We start from the raw sequence: 17,209 nt of genomic DNA, 5'->3' as shown, positions 1-17,209 counted from the left end.
ACTTAATACCACTGGTCCAATTTTCTTTTGTTCTTTAAAAATGTCAAATATAATGACACATGCAATTAAACAGTCAGTAAAGTTTTTATTGTCTAATCAGTTAATAAATATTTTGGTACTAGTATGAGCTCAACAACTGTGCTCCTAATGCTCCTCTACCTCCCTCATCCCTGCATTTCTGCTCTCTTGTGACCTGTCCCCCACCACAGTGCCAGACTCTTCCAAGCTCGACCCCACCCCTCCTCTTCCCCCCGTCAACCCCAGTGCCGTCCCATCTGTACCCCCAAGCAGTGGCAATGGCAAGCGTACCCCCTCTGGAGGTCAGCCGCAGACAGCACAGCAGCCCCAGACTCTGCTCCAGCAGCGCTACCCGCCAAGAGAGGTGCCCCCACGCTTTCGCCAGCAGGAGCACAAGCAGCTGTTGAAGCGGGGCCAGCCTCTGCCCTCCGGGACTCTGCCTCTCACCACGACCGGACGTCCCTCCACTACTGAACCTGCAGCAGCAGTAGCCATACACTCCTCTCCCTCCTGCTCCTCTTCCTCCACAGCCAGCCTGCCTACAGGTCAGCCAGTGTTTTTTTACATGTGGCAGTGTGTTGCTCTTGGAGAGTTGAAGGTTGTTTTGAATCGCTTTTATTTTATTTGTGATGTGACCTTTAATCTTTAATTAGTGGGGGGAGTGGCATTCAATAGAAAATAGGGTCACTGTGTGGTTTTATTAGTCACCTACATTGGGTTACCTCACACTTCAAACTTAAACCAGCCTTTTTACACGGCAAGAAAAGAAAAGCCTCACATATATTATGTACACACGATGTGGACGTTCTTATTTACAACCCAATCCAACAGCGATGACTTATATCCACTGTGCCCAAGAGCGGCTGTGCTTTGCATATACTGGCATTTGCATTCTTGAATGAGAGTGGCTATATTTACTATTGCACTGTGATTGTAACAGTGTGGTGTACCTGTAGAGTGCCTCACAGGTGCTGCTGTTTATTTTCACTCTGCCTGGCTGGGAATTAGAAGCGGGGATTGAGGAATACGGAGGAAAAAGAAGGAGAGTAAACACGCGCGTGTGTGTGTGTGTGTGTGTGTGTGTGTGTGTGTGTGTGTGTGTGTGTGTGTGTGTGTGTGTGTGTGTGTGTGTGTGTGTGTGTGTGTGTGTGTGTGTGTGTGTGTGTGTGTGTGTGTGTGTGTGTGTGTGTGTGTGTGTGTGTGTGTGTGTGTGTGTGTGTGTGTGTGTGTGTGTGTGTGTGTGTATTCTTATGTATTTCCCAGTGGTAAAGGTCTATTCTCCTTTTATAAAGTATCTTGTGCTTTTTGAAGACGATGATGTTGAAATTACTTTTGAGGGCACTTGGCACATTTTATTGTCTGGTCTGGTGAAGGGAAACAGATTTTTACCAAGTTTGTCTGAGCATTGACCAACGACTCTGGTGCTGTTTGAATGCAGCTCTATCTCCATGGCAATGACATGTTTACCCTGTCCTCATTTCTTTCTCCTCCTCCTCCTCCTCCTCCCTGTCATCATCATCCTCCCACTCTCCATTGAGCCTTTGCTGACCAGCCCTACAGTATTTCCTGTTTTTTGGAGGAGGAGCCATATGGAGCGAGGTAGTTGGCTGAGCGCCTCAGTGGGCTTGCCCTGGCACTGATAGAAAGACTGAGTGCGAAGGAAAGAAAGCAAGAAGAGAGCGAGCATGGCAGAGGTCCAGTACTGTGGGCTGAAGTGACTCATGGCTTACGGTAAAAGCTGCTGCTTCTCTCCGCCCTTCTCTGGCAGGCCTGCTCTGCTCTGCTTTTGCTCTCTGTTTCTTTGAACTGACTGATTACATTAGGACGAACGGACAGGAGAACCTTCCAGCCTGAAACACAGATAGGAGTCCAGTGGCAGGTTTTTGTATATATACCTTTACTGAGACTTCATGCTGAACTGGTGCAGAGAGAAGTTTTGCACATGATGCTCCACTCGATCTCCCTTTACGATCGATCTCTTCAAGCAACTAATGCCTCAGTTGAAAAACCTTACAACTTCGTTTCTGGTTTGTTAAATATGCAGAACTGTTATTCAGCACACATTCAGAGCGCCACAGGTAAACCCACTGCCATCACTTTCTCTACAGCCGTGTGTGCTGATAGAATGATAGTCCCCCTCCCTACTTTCATTTCTTGCAGATAGCTAACAGTACAAGCACACTAGATGCATTCATTCCCTCCCCTCTTTCTCTTCTCCCCATTCCCTGACTCCACCTCGTCTCACCCCATCTTTCATTACCCGGTCACATGTTGGCTGTCTTGAAAAGGGCTGATAAACGTGGTACGTGTGTCCAAATTTAAAAGTGTGCATGTATGTAAACCCAAATATTCCCTTCCCTGCTCTGCCTGACATATACAGTATTGCTCAGCTGTAAAGGCACGCATCTGCAACCACTGAGGTTCTTTTAATGGTCAAGGTTAAAGACAAGAGTTTAGATTTCATATCTGTATAAATAAATACCCTTAAAGGAATACTTAACCCTCAAATTGATCATTTGTACATCAATTACTCGCCCAGTGTTACCTTGAATTCTTGAAGAAAATGCTGTTTTTCTTCCATGCCTCCACCGTGAAAAAATAAACTAAAATGGAAAAAAAAAACTTGCCGCATTCGAGAAAAACTAGACTTCAAGGTAACACAGGGTGTAATTGAAATACAACTGATCATTTTAGGTCGAACTATTTCTTTAAGATCGTTGAGGGTATTTAGTTAAATGGCAGAAGGAAATCCCTTTTCTTTGCACTTAAATGAAGTGCATCTGTCTTTGTGTAGCAATAATGTAGTAACCCTGGCCTACTCTGACTTAGTTTGACTATTAACTAATCAAATTATCTTGTTGTCATAGAATGTGAAGGCTATAGCACTTAAGATTTTTGCATTTGTCTAACACCCTAGTTAAAGCCAGTAAAGCAATCAAGGTTTTATGTAACCGTAGGCATTGTATTTGCTAAGCACAACAGAGGCTGACACCAACAAACCACATCTTAATGTAAACAGGCCTTATCAAGTGAAGGAACAATGCAGCAAATGTGTATATAGCTTGTCTAGTGGCGAACTGAGAGAGTGTATGCATGGCATACTAGACTTGATGTCCTCTTCAAGTCTGCTAATGATGCTGTAAAAGAGTGTTGGGAATCCCCTCAAAGAGGACTGGGACGTGTTGTGATGTGATTAAACATCAGCTTTCTGTTAACCACAAATCTTCAGCACTCGCTCTTTCTGCATATCTATCTTGCCTCTCTTGCTCGCTCACTCAGTGCCCCTGCTGCGCTCGCTCTCTCTACTGTACTCGTTGTTCTCTGATGCACATGCGTTCACCTCCTCCACCTCCGCCATACCAACACCACAGCTCACACATATCCTTCTTGGCCCCAGGGCAGCCAGGATTAGTCATGCTGCACATACTATATGTAAGTCTGTCAATCTTCCCATTATTATAGCCTTCTCCCAGTGTTGCGTTTTGCTTGGCTTACAATCCATATCCCAGGGCCCTTTCATGTAGGAGGCGTGAGAGAGCAAGCTATTTTAAGACTGGCATGCTGGTGAAAGCCCTTGACCTGGTTTATCCTCTAGAGGAAGAGGAGAAGGGGATACTCGAACCAGATGTCTTAGATGTTGACTTTAATGTTTTGTCCCTATGTTTGTCTTTTCATTTGAGATAATAACATTGCTTTCATTGCAAAGCAGCTACACAGAAAGCATCTGTAGGATGACAGAGTTTCTTGCATATATTTCTGTATAGTCCCTGACATTAAGCTGCAGTTATTTGTCCCTGGATGAATACAATTCAACTAAAATCTGTGCCACTTCAGCATATTCCCAACAGTAGCAGTAACAAAAGGCTGCCAAGTGTTATGTGTGTGTCCTCCTAGGCCTACGAGAACTCTTTTGGTTCAGTCAAGAGTTGTTGGCATTCTGTTTTTGTCATATTGGCATCATAGACCCTCTCAGATCCTTAAATCTTTGCAACACAAAAATCAGTTTGTAGTTCAGTAATGGCCACTGGAATAATATTTTGTTAGACAAATGCTGTCTATATGTTGTCATTTGATTATTAAATGCTCGTACAATGTCTCAGATTTACAATCTATAGTAGATGATGATGTACAAATTTATGTTGCTTTATGCTTTAACACATTTAGTACTGAAACTTTACATTGATCAATCTGATTATTATTTTCTAGATTTATCTATTAATTGTTTTGTCAAATAAATGTCAAAGTTTGTAAAAATAAAATAAAAAGTCCATATATTTCCCAAAGCCCAAGGCTTTATCTGACCATCGGCATGCCAATATGCAGTTTACTACTATATATGCCAAAAATCAAATCAACATCTGAGAAAAAAAAAGAACCAGTGAAGGTTAGGCATGTTGCCTAAAAAATGATTTATAGCTGCCAATTCCTTTTTCATCAGTTGAATAAACAATCATTAAAGCTGCTCCTACGCAGTAAGAGGCTTTTTTAAGTGCACCAAATCAAACGCAATGATCACTAAACACAGAGGTAGCACATTCCTGGGAGGTGCGTGTCCATGTGTGTCTATCAGAGAGCTTGTTCATCTGGCTGGCAGCATGCATTGTCAGCTCTCTACCATCTAGTCTCTTTGCCCCTCTGGGACTTAATTAAGCCAGGATCAGTCCAGCTGAGGCCCACAGCCCTCCTAGATTACTTCCTCTTTCAAAGTCTCAACCTCCATTCGTGTCTTTGTATTTTTATTCTTCATGATCCCTCTTTACCTGACCCTTGTACCCCCCCCCCCCCACACACACACACACACACACACACACACAATAACATGTACACACACACACACACACACACACAGAGACACACACATACACACACCTTACTCTTATTGTACATGTCTTGGATTAAAACGGTTTGAAACTGAAGGAAAACATGAAAGGAAGGTTTGCATGCTGATTTGAGCATTCAAGAAGTAGCGAGTGTGATTTTCTGTTTCACAGTGTGTATGCATCCACACAGTAAATACAGTCTCTACACTGTGTATGTTAACACACAAAGGAGCGAGCAGCCATGCAGCAGTACTGCATGATCCCACCGCATGTTAGGTCTTCACAGTGGAGAGGCACAGGGGGCTGAATCTCAGCCATAAAGGGACTCTGTTCTCTACTAAACATTGACTTATTGTGTTGTTGCGTGGGTGCTGGGATCATTTGTAAACAATAGCAGCCTTGATCCAGGGGACTGCTGTGCTTTTTTTTTTTTCTTTTTAACTGTCAGCTCTTGTTATCTGCTCTGGTTATCCTTCACCCTCCATGCAGATCACCGGTCCCTAATCGTGCACTGTGACCAGATCTGTATGAACTTGTTCATTTCATGTCCTTGCCCTGTGCCCAGAAAGCACAAGCCAAAGCCTGCTGCTGCTGCTGCTGCTGTTGCTGCTCTTGCTGCTCATAATCACAGCATTCAAAGCTAGCAGTCATACATTCAAACAAAAACAGACATTTGACGTCATGTGTGATCTTATGACATGCTTATTCATATATAAACACGTGCATTTGTGAGAAAATTGACGCTCCAGCGCAGAAGGGGGTGCAGCATGCTTTTGTCAGGTTTCTCGTTCTCGCTCTTGCCTGCCACTGCTATTCACGAGGCTTTCCATTGTGGGCGGCAGTGCTAATTGCAGATGGAGTGGTCTTGGCTAAATATTTAGTGACAGTTTTGAAAGGTTGAAAGATGGGGGGGGGGGGCGTGCTAGAGAGTGCCTTTGTTTTATTTCGCCCCCCCACACACACACACACACACACACACACAAAAAAAAAAACCTTAAAGCTGCAGTAACGGTGCATTGCAGGCATGCAGTGTTGTGTTCTTCTGCTTTGTGTTTATCATTGTTAGTGAGATGCATGCTATTAAAGCGGCGATGGCTCAGAGCCTTTTTGGCTGCAGTTCCGGAGTGAGAAAATGGCGGCCCTGCACTACTCAGTAGAGTGACGCTACAGAACGACAGCGCTGTGTGTGTCAGGAACACAGGGCACTCTTTTTTTTCCCCTGCTCTCTCGCCGCCTCCTCTCTTTCCTTTAGTTGCAAGCACTGAAGTAAGCTTGAAAACGGGGTGGTACACAAATGCTGTCACTTCTCTCATGTTGTTGTGAGACAGTTAGTCTTTGCATACAAACTACACATGCATGTGAAGGCACATGTAAACAACAAGCTGCCACAGCACAAAGAACAGCAGAAATGGGGTGCATAAGGTTGATCATTAAAGTAGTTTCACTCCTGAGAGTTGCTCAACTCACTCCACAGGGAGAGAAATAATCCATAGCATTTCTTTTGGTTGTCAGAGAAGTTACACAAGCAGATGGAGGCTGACGTGTTGGTGAGGAGACAGGCTGCCTAGGGCTAGTGCAGAGTATGCGCTTGCTGTCAAGTAGAGGTCATAACTGCAATGGTTAGGAAGTCAGTTAAGGTATTTTAAGGATAACTGATTGCTTATGTCCGTCATGGATATCTGAATTCCCAACATCTATGAATAAAACATATTTTTTAATTGCTCAGTAATATTTAGCTTTGAGAATTGCAATACAGCAGCCAGTCAAGCATGTGAGACAAGTCATTTTTAACCTCAATCCATAAGGGGTTTCTTTGTCAGACAATACTGTGACGTAATATGTTGTTACACTTTGATTATTATCTCATTTTAATTTTAGTTACATCTTTGAGAGCATTAGTCCTTGCTTGAGTCATAATGTATTTGAAAAAAAAAGTGATAGCATAGTGTTTGAATAGAGTGCACACGTTTTTTATTTTCTAATTAAAACTCTCTTTGCTATCACGTTAATCATTCTATGTGTTTTTGCATTTTCAGTGTGAGGGGTATTTATTTTCATGAATAAAGAATCTTGTGAAGTCTATGTATGCCTATTTAGACACCTTCCATGTTGCCATGGTTTTTCAACCTTACTAAGCATACGTGGGTGTGATGACGTACATGTCATATACCTCTCTTCTATCATCCTTATGCTCATGTCCTATTCTTTTTCTTTCCTCCCATACAGAACTGCCCCCACAGAGTGGCCAGGGAGCCAAGTATGATAATCCCCTCTGGGGACACCTGCCAGCCAACAGGAGTGCCACAAGTGCTACATCTTCCACCAATCTCAGTGGCTGGGATCAACTGATCATTGACCAGAAGGACACAGAGGCTTGGCCTTCTATAACCCTCAGCCAGAGCCAGGTCTCTACAGGAGGATGCCCTTTGGACAGTGAATCTGGTCACCTGACCAGCAGCAGCAGCAGCAGCAGTAGTAGTACTAGTAGTGGTTGTAGTACAGTGAGTATGGCCACGGGGGCCAATAGCCAGACAGGCCACTTCTCTGCCAACCACCTTAGCAGCAAGGCCAACAGTGGGCCCAGCCCTGCCAATCATACTGGAACCAGCATGCTCTCTAGCCAGGTTGCAGCCAATCGCAGCTGGGGCTCTGGGCCTGGACCCTCCCATTGCCCCCCTCAGTCCTCAGTGGGGAGTGAAGGGAAGAATGACAGCCCAGTTGGGGGAGGGGGCAGCAGAGGCTGGGGGTCTTCTTCATCATCCTCCACTACCAACTTTAACTTGAACCTAAACCCTAATGCCAACCCGTCTGCCTGGCCCATGTTGGGGCACGATGGGGGTGGCACAGGGGGAGGCAGCTCAGGGGGAGCCAACACCATTTCACCTCCTCAACCTACACCCAACCTCTGTAATCCACCTGGCCCCCCGCCAGCCCAGACCAGCACCTGCACTGGAGCCAACACTAACAGCAACTCCTCTGGGATTGGCAGCGCCTGGGGTAGCATAATGGCCTCTGACACCTCAGAGCCACACCCCTCCCCGTCCACGAATGTGTCTTTCAGTTCAGAACCTCAGAACCTTAAAACTGATGGACCAAATCACACTAATAAACAGGAACCCCCCAGCCCCATCCGCAACTTGCCCGGCTGGGGTAGTGCACCTGTAGGCATGGGTTCCATGGGACAGACCCCCCCAGGGGGCCCACAGGTTAATGGAGAAGATGGTAGCTCAGTATGGGGTAACAGTGGCGACTCAAAGGCACCTTCATCTAAGGAGGCACCTGGCTGGGACTCTGGCTGGGGCCGTGGAGGTGGAGGAGCAGGAAACTCTGGAGGCTGGGGTGAACAGTCTGGTGGAAACTGGGGTAAGCAGCGCACTGAGGAGGCCCAGGGAGGCTGGGATGCCCCCACTTCTCCTCCCCAGGATCTACAGGCTAGTCCTTGGAACAGAGCTGTGAGCACAGCTGGTGCAAGTGAAGGGAGCATTGACAGTATGGAAGGAAACCCCCAGCACAGAGACTCCTCATCCAGAGAAAATCAGGCTCCTCTGCTGCCTGCCCAGGATCTGGACCCCAGAGTGTTGTGTAACACTGGCTGGGGACAGACCCCTGTTCGCCAGCACACCTCTTGGGACATGGACAATATTAAACGCAAGAATGATGCAGCCACTGAATCATGGGGCTCTGGCCCAACCACTCCAAGCGATGCTCAGGGGCCCTCCAACACTAACATAGGCCCCTCTCCCAGGAATGACCCTGGGAGCAAAAATGATGTGCCTGGTTCTCAGGGAGCTTCAGGTTGGGGTGGAAGCATAGCTTCTAACAATCAGCCTAGCTCTGGTTGGGGAGAGCCTCCCACTAACATTAAACCCCCAGGTGGCCCTGGTGGCTGGGGGAATCCTTCAACAGGAGGCCCCACCACAAGTATACCCAAGAATGGGGGTCAAACCTGGGGAGAGGAGAAGTCAACTGGTTGGGATGATTCTCGCAACAAGACAACATCCCAGGGCTGGGGAGAGCAACCCAAATCATCCCACGGCTGGGGAAATGGTGGAGGGAGCAATAATGCAGGGGAATGGAGAGAACCAGAAGAAAGCAAAAAGAGTCCCACCAACCCAGGGTGGGAGGGAGAAGCAGGAGGCTGGAAGGAAAACCCACGAGGCTGGGGAATGTCTTCCTCAGGACCTGCGATACCTGCAACTGGAGGAAATGGGGGCTGGGGAGAGACAGTTTGCCAGCGTCCCAATGGCCCTCCCCAAAGCTGGGGGGGCAAGCCTCAGGATGGGCCCAGTGGAAGTAGTGGGGGAGGGAGCGTAGGCTCTTGGGTTGGCTCCAGCTCAGTGAAACAGGGTGGAAGCTGGGGTGGCAGTAAGAAGGAGTCCTCAGCTGAGGCTACAGGCTGGGAAGAGCCCTCCCCACCTTCAATCCGCCGAAAAATGGAGATAGATGATGGAACCTCAGCTTGGGGTGACCCTGGTACCTACAGCAAGTCAGTCAACCTGTGGGACAGGAACAATCCAGGAATATCCCAGGCTAAAGTTAACACTGGAGGCAATAACCCCCCAGGTCCCAACAACAACCATCCCCACTCTCACAATCACCCCTATCACGGGCCGCCTGCACCTTTACAGAACCACATCCAGAACTCCCAAAACAAAGGGCCCACCAGTGGGCCCATGGAACCTGTTGTCCAACACCAGTCTGGACCATCTCACAACAGGGGTCCCCTGACAGCTCAAGGTAGGACATCATAATACTCTGATTTTGCAGTATGTAATAGTGCCACATAGCTCACACCTATCCTGTTAAGCCAAGTTGATCAAATTAATTCTCTCATAGTAAACAGATAAATTAGATTGTCAGCATTCAGATTCCAAAGGTGATCTGATTTTGATTTTCAAAATGTTAATTATATCCATTTATTGTTTTTCGCATGTCTCTTTTCTTTTTCACTGTTCAAAGTAAGGGTGTCAAACATGAGAGCCAGTTGGGTAGTTAGCACGATGTACTGTTAAGATCCAATCTCTTGATCCACTTAAAGGTAAAATCTTGACCTAGTTTGCCCTCTTTGGATTTACATCTACTCAACTATCCAAATGACTTAGGCAGTGCCAGCCCTGTCCCTCCATAAGGCTCCTCACATTTGACAACAGCGGACACGTCTGTGTGGGTAACCCTGACAACCTCTCATGAGTACCCAAAGGAAGCACAAGAATGCTGTTTACAAAGTGCCTTGTGAAAAAAGCGATTCACCACAAACAGTTTGAGAAGGATCGGAAGTGTGTGATTATATAGGAGCCACCATCTGTCAGTTGATGAGGGGAGGAGGTGGAGCAAGCTCTTAGGAGCTGAGAGGGGGCGCCACCTGCTGTCACTAACTTGACCCTGCATGCCGACTCCACATTGAATTCATTTGCTTCCCCAAAAAACCCAATAGGGGTCCCATTTTCTGGCATAAGGGCTGTTGAGCATGTAGTGGGTTGAACCAGTGGTATAACTTCTCAATATTAATAATAACTAATGACAGAAAAGATTACAATTTTTGCGCTTCAGCCAGTTATACTTTAAGGTTGAATGTCAATTATAATTTTGGAGCAGCCTTTAGGCGATGACCTTTCCCTGGAGAGAGAGCTAAGATGAGGCTGGCAATGCCACAGGGGCAGAGACAGTGCTGTGTCCCTTTTGCCAAGAGCAGCCAGGCTGTGCCAAATCTTAAATGGGTAGCTTCTCCCTCTGTCAACCATCCTACTAAGCTGAGTCCAGGTTTCTGCCTTCCTGCACGAGTGGCACCTCAAACTCCAAAACAGAAGAATAAAAGAAAAAAAACACCAATCAAATAAAAGAGAAATGTTGCAAATGCTATGTTTTTGTAGGCCTGTCAGTTGTATACATTGCAATTTTAGCAATTATTACAATCATTCAAATAAGAATTAAAATCTAATTTTAAGCATGTGGAATAAAAAGAGAGAAAGCCTGAGTTTGTGAGAAGATAGTCATTTAGCAGTGAACAATGAAGAAGACTCTTCCTTTCTGTGAGAGAGAGCTATCATAAGGGCTCTTACAGGAAGAATGTTAAGATTATTTCATGTTAAATTTAGCATTTTTCCATTTTGCATTCAAGACAGTATGAGCACCAAAACTTGAACCAACACAATATTTTTGACTATTTTATCTGATCTTCCGGCATTATATATACGTAGGTCTCTAGATATTGGCAACAGGCATTGACAAACTGGTTGACCACTAATCCGATGTCTGATTTAAAAATAAATAAATAAATGCAGATATTTGTGCTGTGAAGTGCTTTTCTTGACACGTCCTTGTCCTTGTGTGTCCTCCAGGTTGGGGAGAGATACCTAACTCCCACACAAAATCAGAGAGCTCTTGGGGGGAAACGGCACCCGCTCCGGTCAGCGTTGATAATGGGACTTCTGCCTGGGGCAAAACTACTGGGAGCTGTGGAGGCTGGGGAGACGGCAACCCAGACAGCTATGGCAGGGGAAACCCAACGATGACATCTGCATCTTGCAAACCTGGTAAATAGCTTAACACTGTATGATTTTACAAATCAGCCTTTACCAAATGTGTGTATCATTTGAGGAAAAATTACACTATGTGTGTGCTCCACTGCTGATGAGTTAGATCTAGTCAAACGTGGACAATCGAGGACATCAATATGGTACAAGGGAAGCAAGAGCACTGGAAAGTTTACCCTCAAATCCACATTGACCCCTAGTGGCCGGTTCAGAAAGCTTTCATGTGCAACATGTTATGATTTCAGTTTATGCAATCAGTTCTTAGTTATTTTCCCAGGCTTGAATTGGTTTTTTTTCCTTCATGAAAGAGTTGTCTTAACCTTAATATATAGTACTTTAAAAACCAAAAGCTCACTGGAAAAAGAACAAACTTGATGTTTAACTTGAACCAGGAGGATAGGGTTAAATCCTGAACAAAAATCTTATTATTACATTTTGAAGCTGAAAAGTCTTTGATTTTAATGAATTATTATAAACAAAGATAATGTAAAAGGATCACATATAGCATGTGTCAAAGTATATATCCTCAACGCTGCTTGGTGTACATCCTCTCTTGTGGTGTGTTTTTCAGCCCCCAAACCTATGCAAGACGGATGGGGAGGTGGAGGTGAAGAGATGAACTTGTCGGGAGGTCAGTGGGATGCTGAGGAGGGAGATATGTGGAACAACGCTGCCTCCCAGGAGAGCAACTCTTCCTGTAACTCTTGGGGCAATGCATCTAAAAAGGGCCCACAGAAGGTATGAGCGGCTAATAACGTTAAATAGTCCCATTGTCGTTGAGGAAACAAATTTATACTACATTTTCAAAGTAAAATGTTATTAATGTTAATGCGGTAATAATAATTTACAGCTCTCCCAGGGAAAGGTCCCGGGGAAGCAAGAAGATGCATGGATCATGAATCGTCTCATCAAACAGCTGACAGACATGGGCTTCCCTGTGAGTTAAAGTGGCGCTTAACTGCTAAAATGTTCTTCATCAATTCTCAGAACTAATGCTATATGATTACAACATTTATAGACCAGATTATTAATGGAGGAAATAATCAACAGATCAATCGATCATGAAAATATTTAGTAAGAAAAATACTAATGCAGTTGGAGCATATGTGAGAGACCAGTAACCCAAATCTGCTTTTCAGACCCAACAACGTCATTTGTATTTGTAAGTTTGAAATGGCATATCGTCCATACCCTACACGTTATTTTTTTTATGCATTACTCATACTTCCTGGTTTGTTTTCCAGAGGGATCCGGCAGAGGAGGCTCTGAAGAGCAACAACATGAGCCTGGACCAGGCCATGAGTGCTCTGCTGGAGAAGAAGACAGAGCTGGACAAGCGGGGGATGGGGTTAGCTGGCCACGACTACAACAACGGGCTCATCAACAAGCCCATAAGCTGCCCTCGGCCTCCGCTTCTTTCCAAAGATCCCTCGGCTGATCCCCGCTCGCCCTTCATGGATAAGGTAATTAATGCATTTGAAATATACTGTGAGTAAAATAGTTTTGAGTTCTAACGCTGGTTAGCACCATATTTAGTGTAGAAAATATTCACCTGGGTTGTTAGAAAGTTATCCCTGGGAAAAGCAGTTGATAAAGAGAGGTTCAAAGTTAAATCTAAGCCAGTAAGACAAGCTGCACTTTGATTTAGAAAGAAAAATCATAAATAAAGAAGGAGAATTAAACACACCCTGTATTCAGAAAATGGGCCTTTAAACGAGCCATCAGGATTTCTGTACAGTTGTGTGTTACAACTATACTATATATAGTTAGAAAGTACCATTACAGTCTTTCCCCGACTGCAATGACAGTGTAGAGACAACGAGAGCGTGGGCCAATCAGAGCAGACTGTGCTTTTTTAGGAGGGGGGCTTAAAGAGACAGATGCTAAAATGGAGAGTGAATATAGGTATATCTAGACAGGCAGTATGAAAAAATAATGTGTTTGTTTTGTTTTTTAAATTAAAGTATGTAAACATGTTCTAGAAGAAACCCAAAATACAAATATGAACCTGAAAATGATCATAATGTGAGACCTTTTAAGCACATGTTGGCACTTTTTGACCATCTCTCTTGACCCTTCCTTCGTCCGGCAGATGCAGAGTGGAATGTTTGGCGGTAGTGGAGCAGCACAAGCCCGGGCCATGCAGCAGCCGCAGCCGCCTCCTCACCCATCAGTGCCACCTCTCAGTTCCTCTCAGCCTAGTCTACGGGCTCAAGTGCCTCAGTTTCTCTCCCCTCAGGTATATGCATATTTACATACAGATACATATAGATAAACAAACAAATGCATGGCCTCATTTTTCACTTACTATTTACTATACAAACAAATTAATTATTAACAGTCTTAACAAATATTTCCAGTGTGAGTTCCTCATTTATTATGCATCATGTTCCCATAGACAGTGTATGCACCAAACACAAACGGATCTGTTTTAAGTTTTAATTGTGTTAAAACATTGACTTTTTAATGTGTTGATACTTTGCTTACAGGTTCAAGCACAGCTCTTACAGTTTGCAGCAAAAAACATTGGTCTGAATCCTGCACTTTTAACCTCACCAATAAATCCTCAACATATGACCCTTCTGAATCAACTTTACCAGCTGCAACTGGTGAGTCTCATTTAGCCTTGTGTGCTTTCAGTTTTCTGAGATACATTTAATATATGATATAATTGATACGATATGATATGATATAATTGTCTGCAGTAGAGCGCACATGGCTAATATCTACAAAGAGCAAATGCATATTACGTGACATCTGTGTATTGCTTAGTAACTATTGAGTTTAAAGTATATATAGACACTGGTATCTTTTGAGATTGAAACATGCTTCTACCTGATACACAGGCATACCAGCGTTTACAAATTCAGCAGCAGATGTTGCAGGCGCAGCGCAACGTTTCTGGCCCCATTCGACAACAAGAGCAGCAGGTTAGTTCCCCCTCTTAACCTTAACTTTTCTCTTATTACTCACTCAAGAAAATCACAGAAAATTAAATGACTTAAGTTATAATTAATTTACCTAAATCATTTTGATTGTGATGTAAAAACATATATATAACACCAGCATAATTTAGATCCTAACTATGTCTCCACTGTGATGTCGTCCCAGGTTGCACGTACAATCAATAACATGCAGCAGCAGATCCAACAGCACCAGCGTCAGCTGGCCCAGGCCCTGCTGATGAAGCAGCAGCAACAGCAGCCGCCCCCCTCCCACTCGGGCCTGCTACCTGGTGGGGCCAAATCCACCCTGGATTCATTTCCAGGTCACCCCCAAGCTCCAGGCCTCCCTGACCTGCAGACCAAAGAGCCGCAGTCATCTCCCAACACCTACAACCCCTACTCTCTCTGTGAGTAGCATTAATCTTTCTCTTTGAATGGCAAATAGGTGACGCATGTATTAACACTTCTCTGTCTCCTCAGCTGGACTGAATCCAAACATGAATGTAAACTGCATGGATGTGGGAAGTCTATCTATGAAGGAACCTCCCCAGCCTCAATCGCGCCTGTCGCAGTGGACGCATCCCAACTCCATTGAGAGCCTCTCTGGAAACTCCTCTCCTCTAGAGGCCAACCTGGGCAAGCATGGTGAGAAAACTCCCCCCATCTGGTGCAAAGTTTGCATTTATGATGACATCTCATTTTCCTTAATTTTACAACAATAACAAGTTTCTTTCTAAATTAAGCCTGATTTCTAGTTTTCATTTTTGAGACCTTTTTATACCACGGACCAGATGCAGATGTCTTTCAGTCAGTGCGTTTACATGCACATCAGTAACCCGAAAATGGCCTTATCCAGGTTAAGGGATTGGTCGGATTATTGAAGTTCCCCCAGTATACATGACTGGGGGTTGAATGGGAAAATGCTGGAGTAACTCGACCTCCGGTACAGTAGGTGGCGCTCCACCAACATACAGCTGGACTGAATACGGCTTTTTTTCCGGTTCACCTTTGTCAAAATCAAACAGCCGACTTTTGGACAGAATTACGTCCGAAACTGGTCTTCTTGGTTGTAATGTTACTTGCCATTGTAAAGTCCTCCCTTGTTTTAAAGTTAATGCTCTATTATTGTTGTTTTTTCACATTGTTTTCGGCTCTGTTGCTTCCTGGATTTTTCTATTTCCGGGTCAAAGGCCACCGCCATGGAGTGGGGAGCATGTGCAGATGAGAAACCCGATAATAATCAGAGAATGCTGTTTACATGTATGAATAATCGGGGAACTGAAGGAGTTCTCTAGGTCTGTTAGCCGGGGTATGAGAACACGATTTTTCCCCGGGGTATGGTGTTGACATGGTGTTTAAGAAACCGGGGTATGCCCTTAACCTGAGGTCAGGGTTTTAAACTGCATGTAAACGCACTGATTGTTTACTTGGTTGGGGGGAAAAGCCAAAATATTTTCCATGTTTCACTGCCACTTTTCTAAGGGATTTTTTGTTTTAATTTCACTTATCTCAGGTGCCAACCTGGGCCCCCCTGGTAAGCCCCCTCAGATGGAGGACTCGTACAGCCCCTACAACCTGATGTCCAGCTCAGAGTCTCCTACTAGCCCCCTGGTCCCCCCAGACAGCTGGGGGCAGGGCAAGAGCAGTAATGACAAGATGGCCAATGGGACCAATATCAACTGGCCACCAGGTGAGGAACACTTGAAGTGCTCTCTATTGATGGTTTCTCATTGGGAGCCAGATGTTGATCACTGTTAACCAGTTTGTTTCATCTAGTTGGTTGTGTTGCCAAATATGTGTGCATTAAAATAGTTCTGCTTTATTCCTTTCAGTGTTGAATTAGGAGAACTGAAGCACTATTCATTACTTTCATACTGGAATTTCTTTCACTTCACTTCACTTCACCGTTATCCATCTTTCCCATTACTGAACTATGGTGTACAATTACACAGGACTATTATCACTCCATCTATAAGCAATTAAAATAAAGTAACCATCCAGTTAAACATCAGCAACCAAAAAATAATGCCAGATTACCAGATGGTTGGTAGCATTCAGTTAAAACGGATACTAAATAAATATTTATTGTTTAATCTTACGCCAAGATAGGGGGAAAAAACATGCAAACTTTTAAATTTTGATTTTCAGAGTTCTGCCCCGGTGTGCCCTGGAAGGGCCTCCAGAATATTGACCCTGAGACTGACCCTAACGTGACCCCCGGCAGTGTCCCCAGCGGGCCCACCATCAACACCAACATCCAAGATGTCAACCGCTACCTGCTGCGGGACAGGAGTGGAGGTGAGAGCAGGGTTACAGGGCGGAAAACATGTCTTGGTAAGCTACTTAGTAAGACGCCTTTGTGTAGTGGTTAATAGAAGGAACTGTGTCCCCATGTATTTAAGTGTAAAATTCAGTATCATGCAGCTGTGTTCACCAGAGAGCCTGCTTCTTATTCTTTTGTTCTTCATTTTCCTACTTTTAAATGTTTCTATATTCATTGTCATTTACCAGTTTATTGTCTTCTCTTCTTTATAAGCTTACTATCATCATTTGTAGTGCCTTTTCCTTTACTCCATTTTCTCTTTCTGCTATTTCTTTTTCCTTATTTGTTTGTTTTGTCTATTTGTTTGTGTTGATGGCATCGGCTTAGGCTCCTCTCCCCCTTCATCTCAGAACGAGGCTCTGCCTCCCTCAACTGATTGGCCAGTCAGTGGCTACACTAGCTCGTTCAGTCTGTCCTCCCCGGAGACGGACGATGCAGGTACATGGTTCATCCATAACCTTCTCCCCCCACATTGCAGTGGCTGAATCACTGCAAATTAACATTATCCTCCCCCTCCTGTTACTGTAACAACCAGAGCCCCAACCACTCACTGGAGAACCACATCTCTCC

General features: G+C 44.6%; 1 protein-coding gene across 1 annotated transcript in view; it reads left to right on the top strand.

Moving 5' to 3' along the window:
* Positions 1-17,209, top strand: part of tnrc6c1 (trinucleotide repeat containing adaptor 6C1) — a 38,358-nt gene that overhangs the window by 17,790 nt on the left and 3,359 nt on the right. Inside the window, exons 4-17 of the mRNA XM_083931634.1 lie at positions 210-563; positions 7,065-9,575; positions 11,177-11,371; positions 11,943-12,109; positions 12,222-12,308; positions 12,616-12,834; positions 13,464-13,610; positions 13,861-13,980; positions 14,218-14,301; positions 14,483-14,723; positions 14,797-14,961; positions 15,830-16,006; positions 16,465-16,614; positions 16,967-17,077. Of these exons, the coding sequence (XP_083787760.1) occupies positions 210-563; positions 7,065-9,575; positions 11,177-11,371; positions 11,943-12,109; positions 12,222-12,308; positions 12,616-12,834; positions 13,464-13,610; positions 13,861-13,980; positions 14,218-14,301; positions 14,483-14,723; positions 14,797-14,961; positions 15,830-16,006; positions 16,465-16,614; positions 16,967-17,077 (4,728 nt within the window). The remainder of the gene's footprint in view (positions 1-209; positions 564-7,064; positions 9,576-11,176; positions 11,372-11,942; positions 12,110-12,221; positions 12,309-12,615; positions 12,835-13,463; positions 13,611-13,860; positions 13,981-14,217; positions 14,302-14,482; positions 14,724-14,796; positions 14,962-15,829; positions 16,007-16,464; positions 16,615-16,966; positions 17,078-17,209) is intronic.

This window comes from Echiichthys vipera (assembly GCF_963691815.1).
Source record: "Echiichthys vipera genome assembly, chromosome: 17".
Classification (NCBI taxonomy): domain Eukaryota; kingdom Metazoa; phylum Chordata; class Actinopteri; order Perciformes; family Trachinidae; genus Echiichthys; species Echiichthys vipera.
The sequence above is the reverse complement of the archived record's forward strand: the minus strand, read 5'-3'. Positions and strand labels throughout refer to the sequence as shown.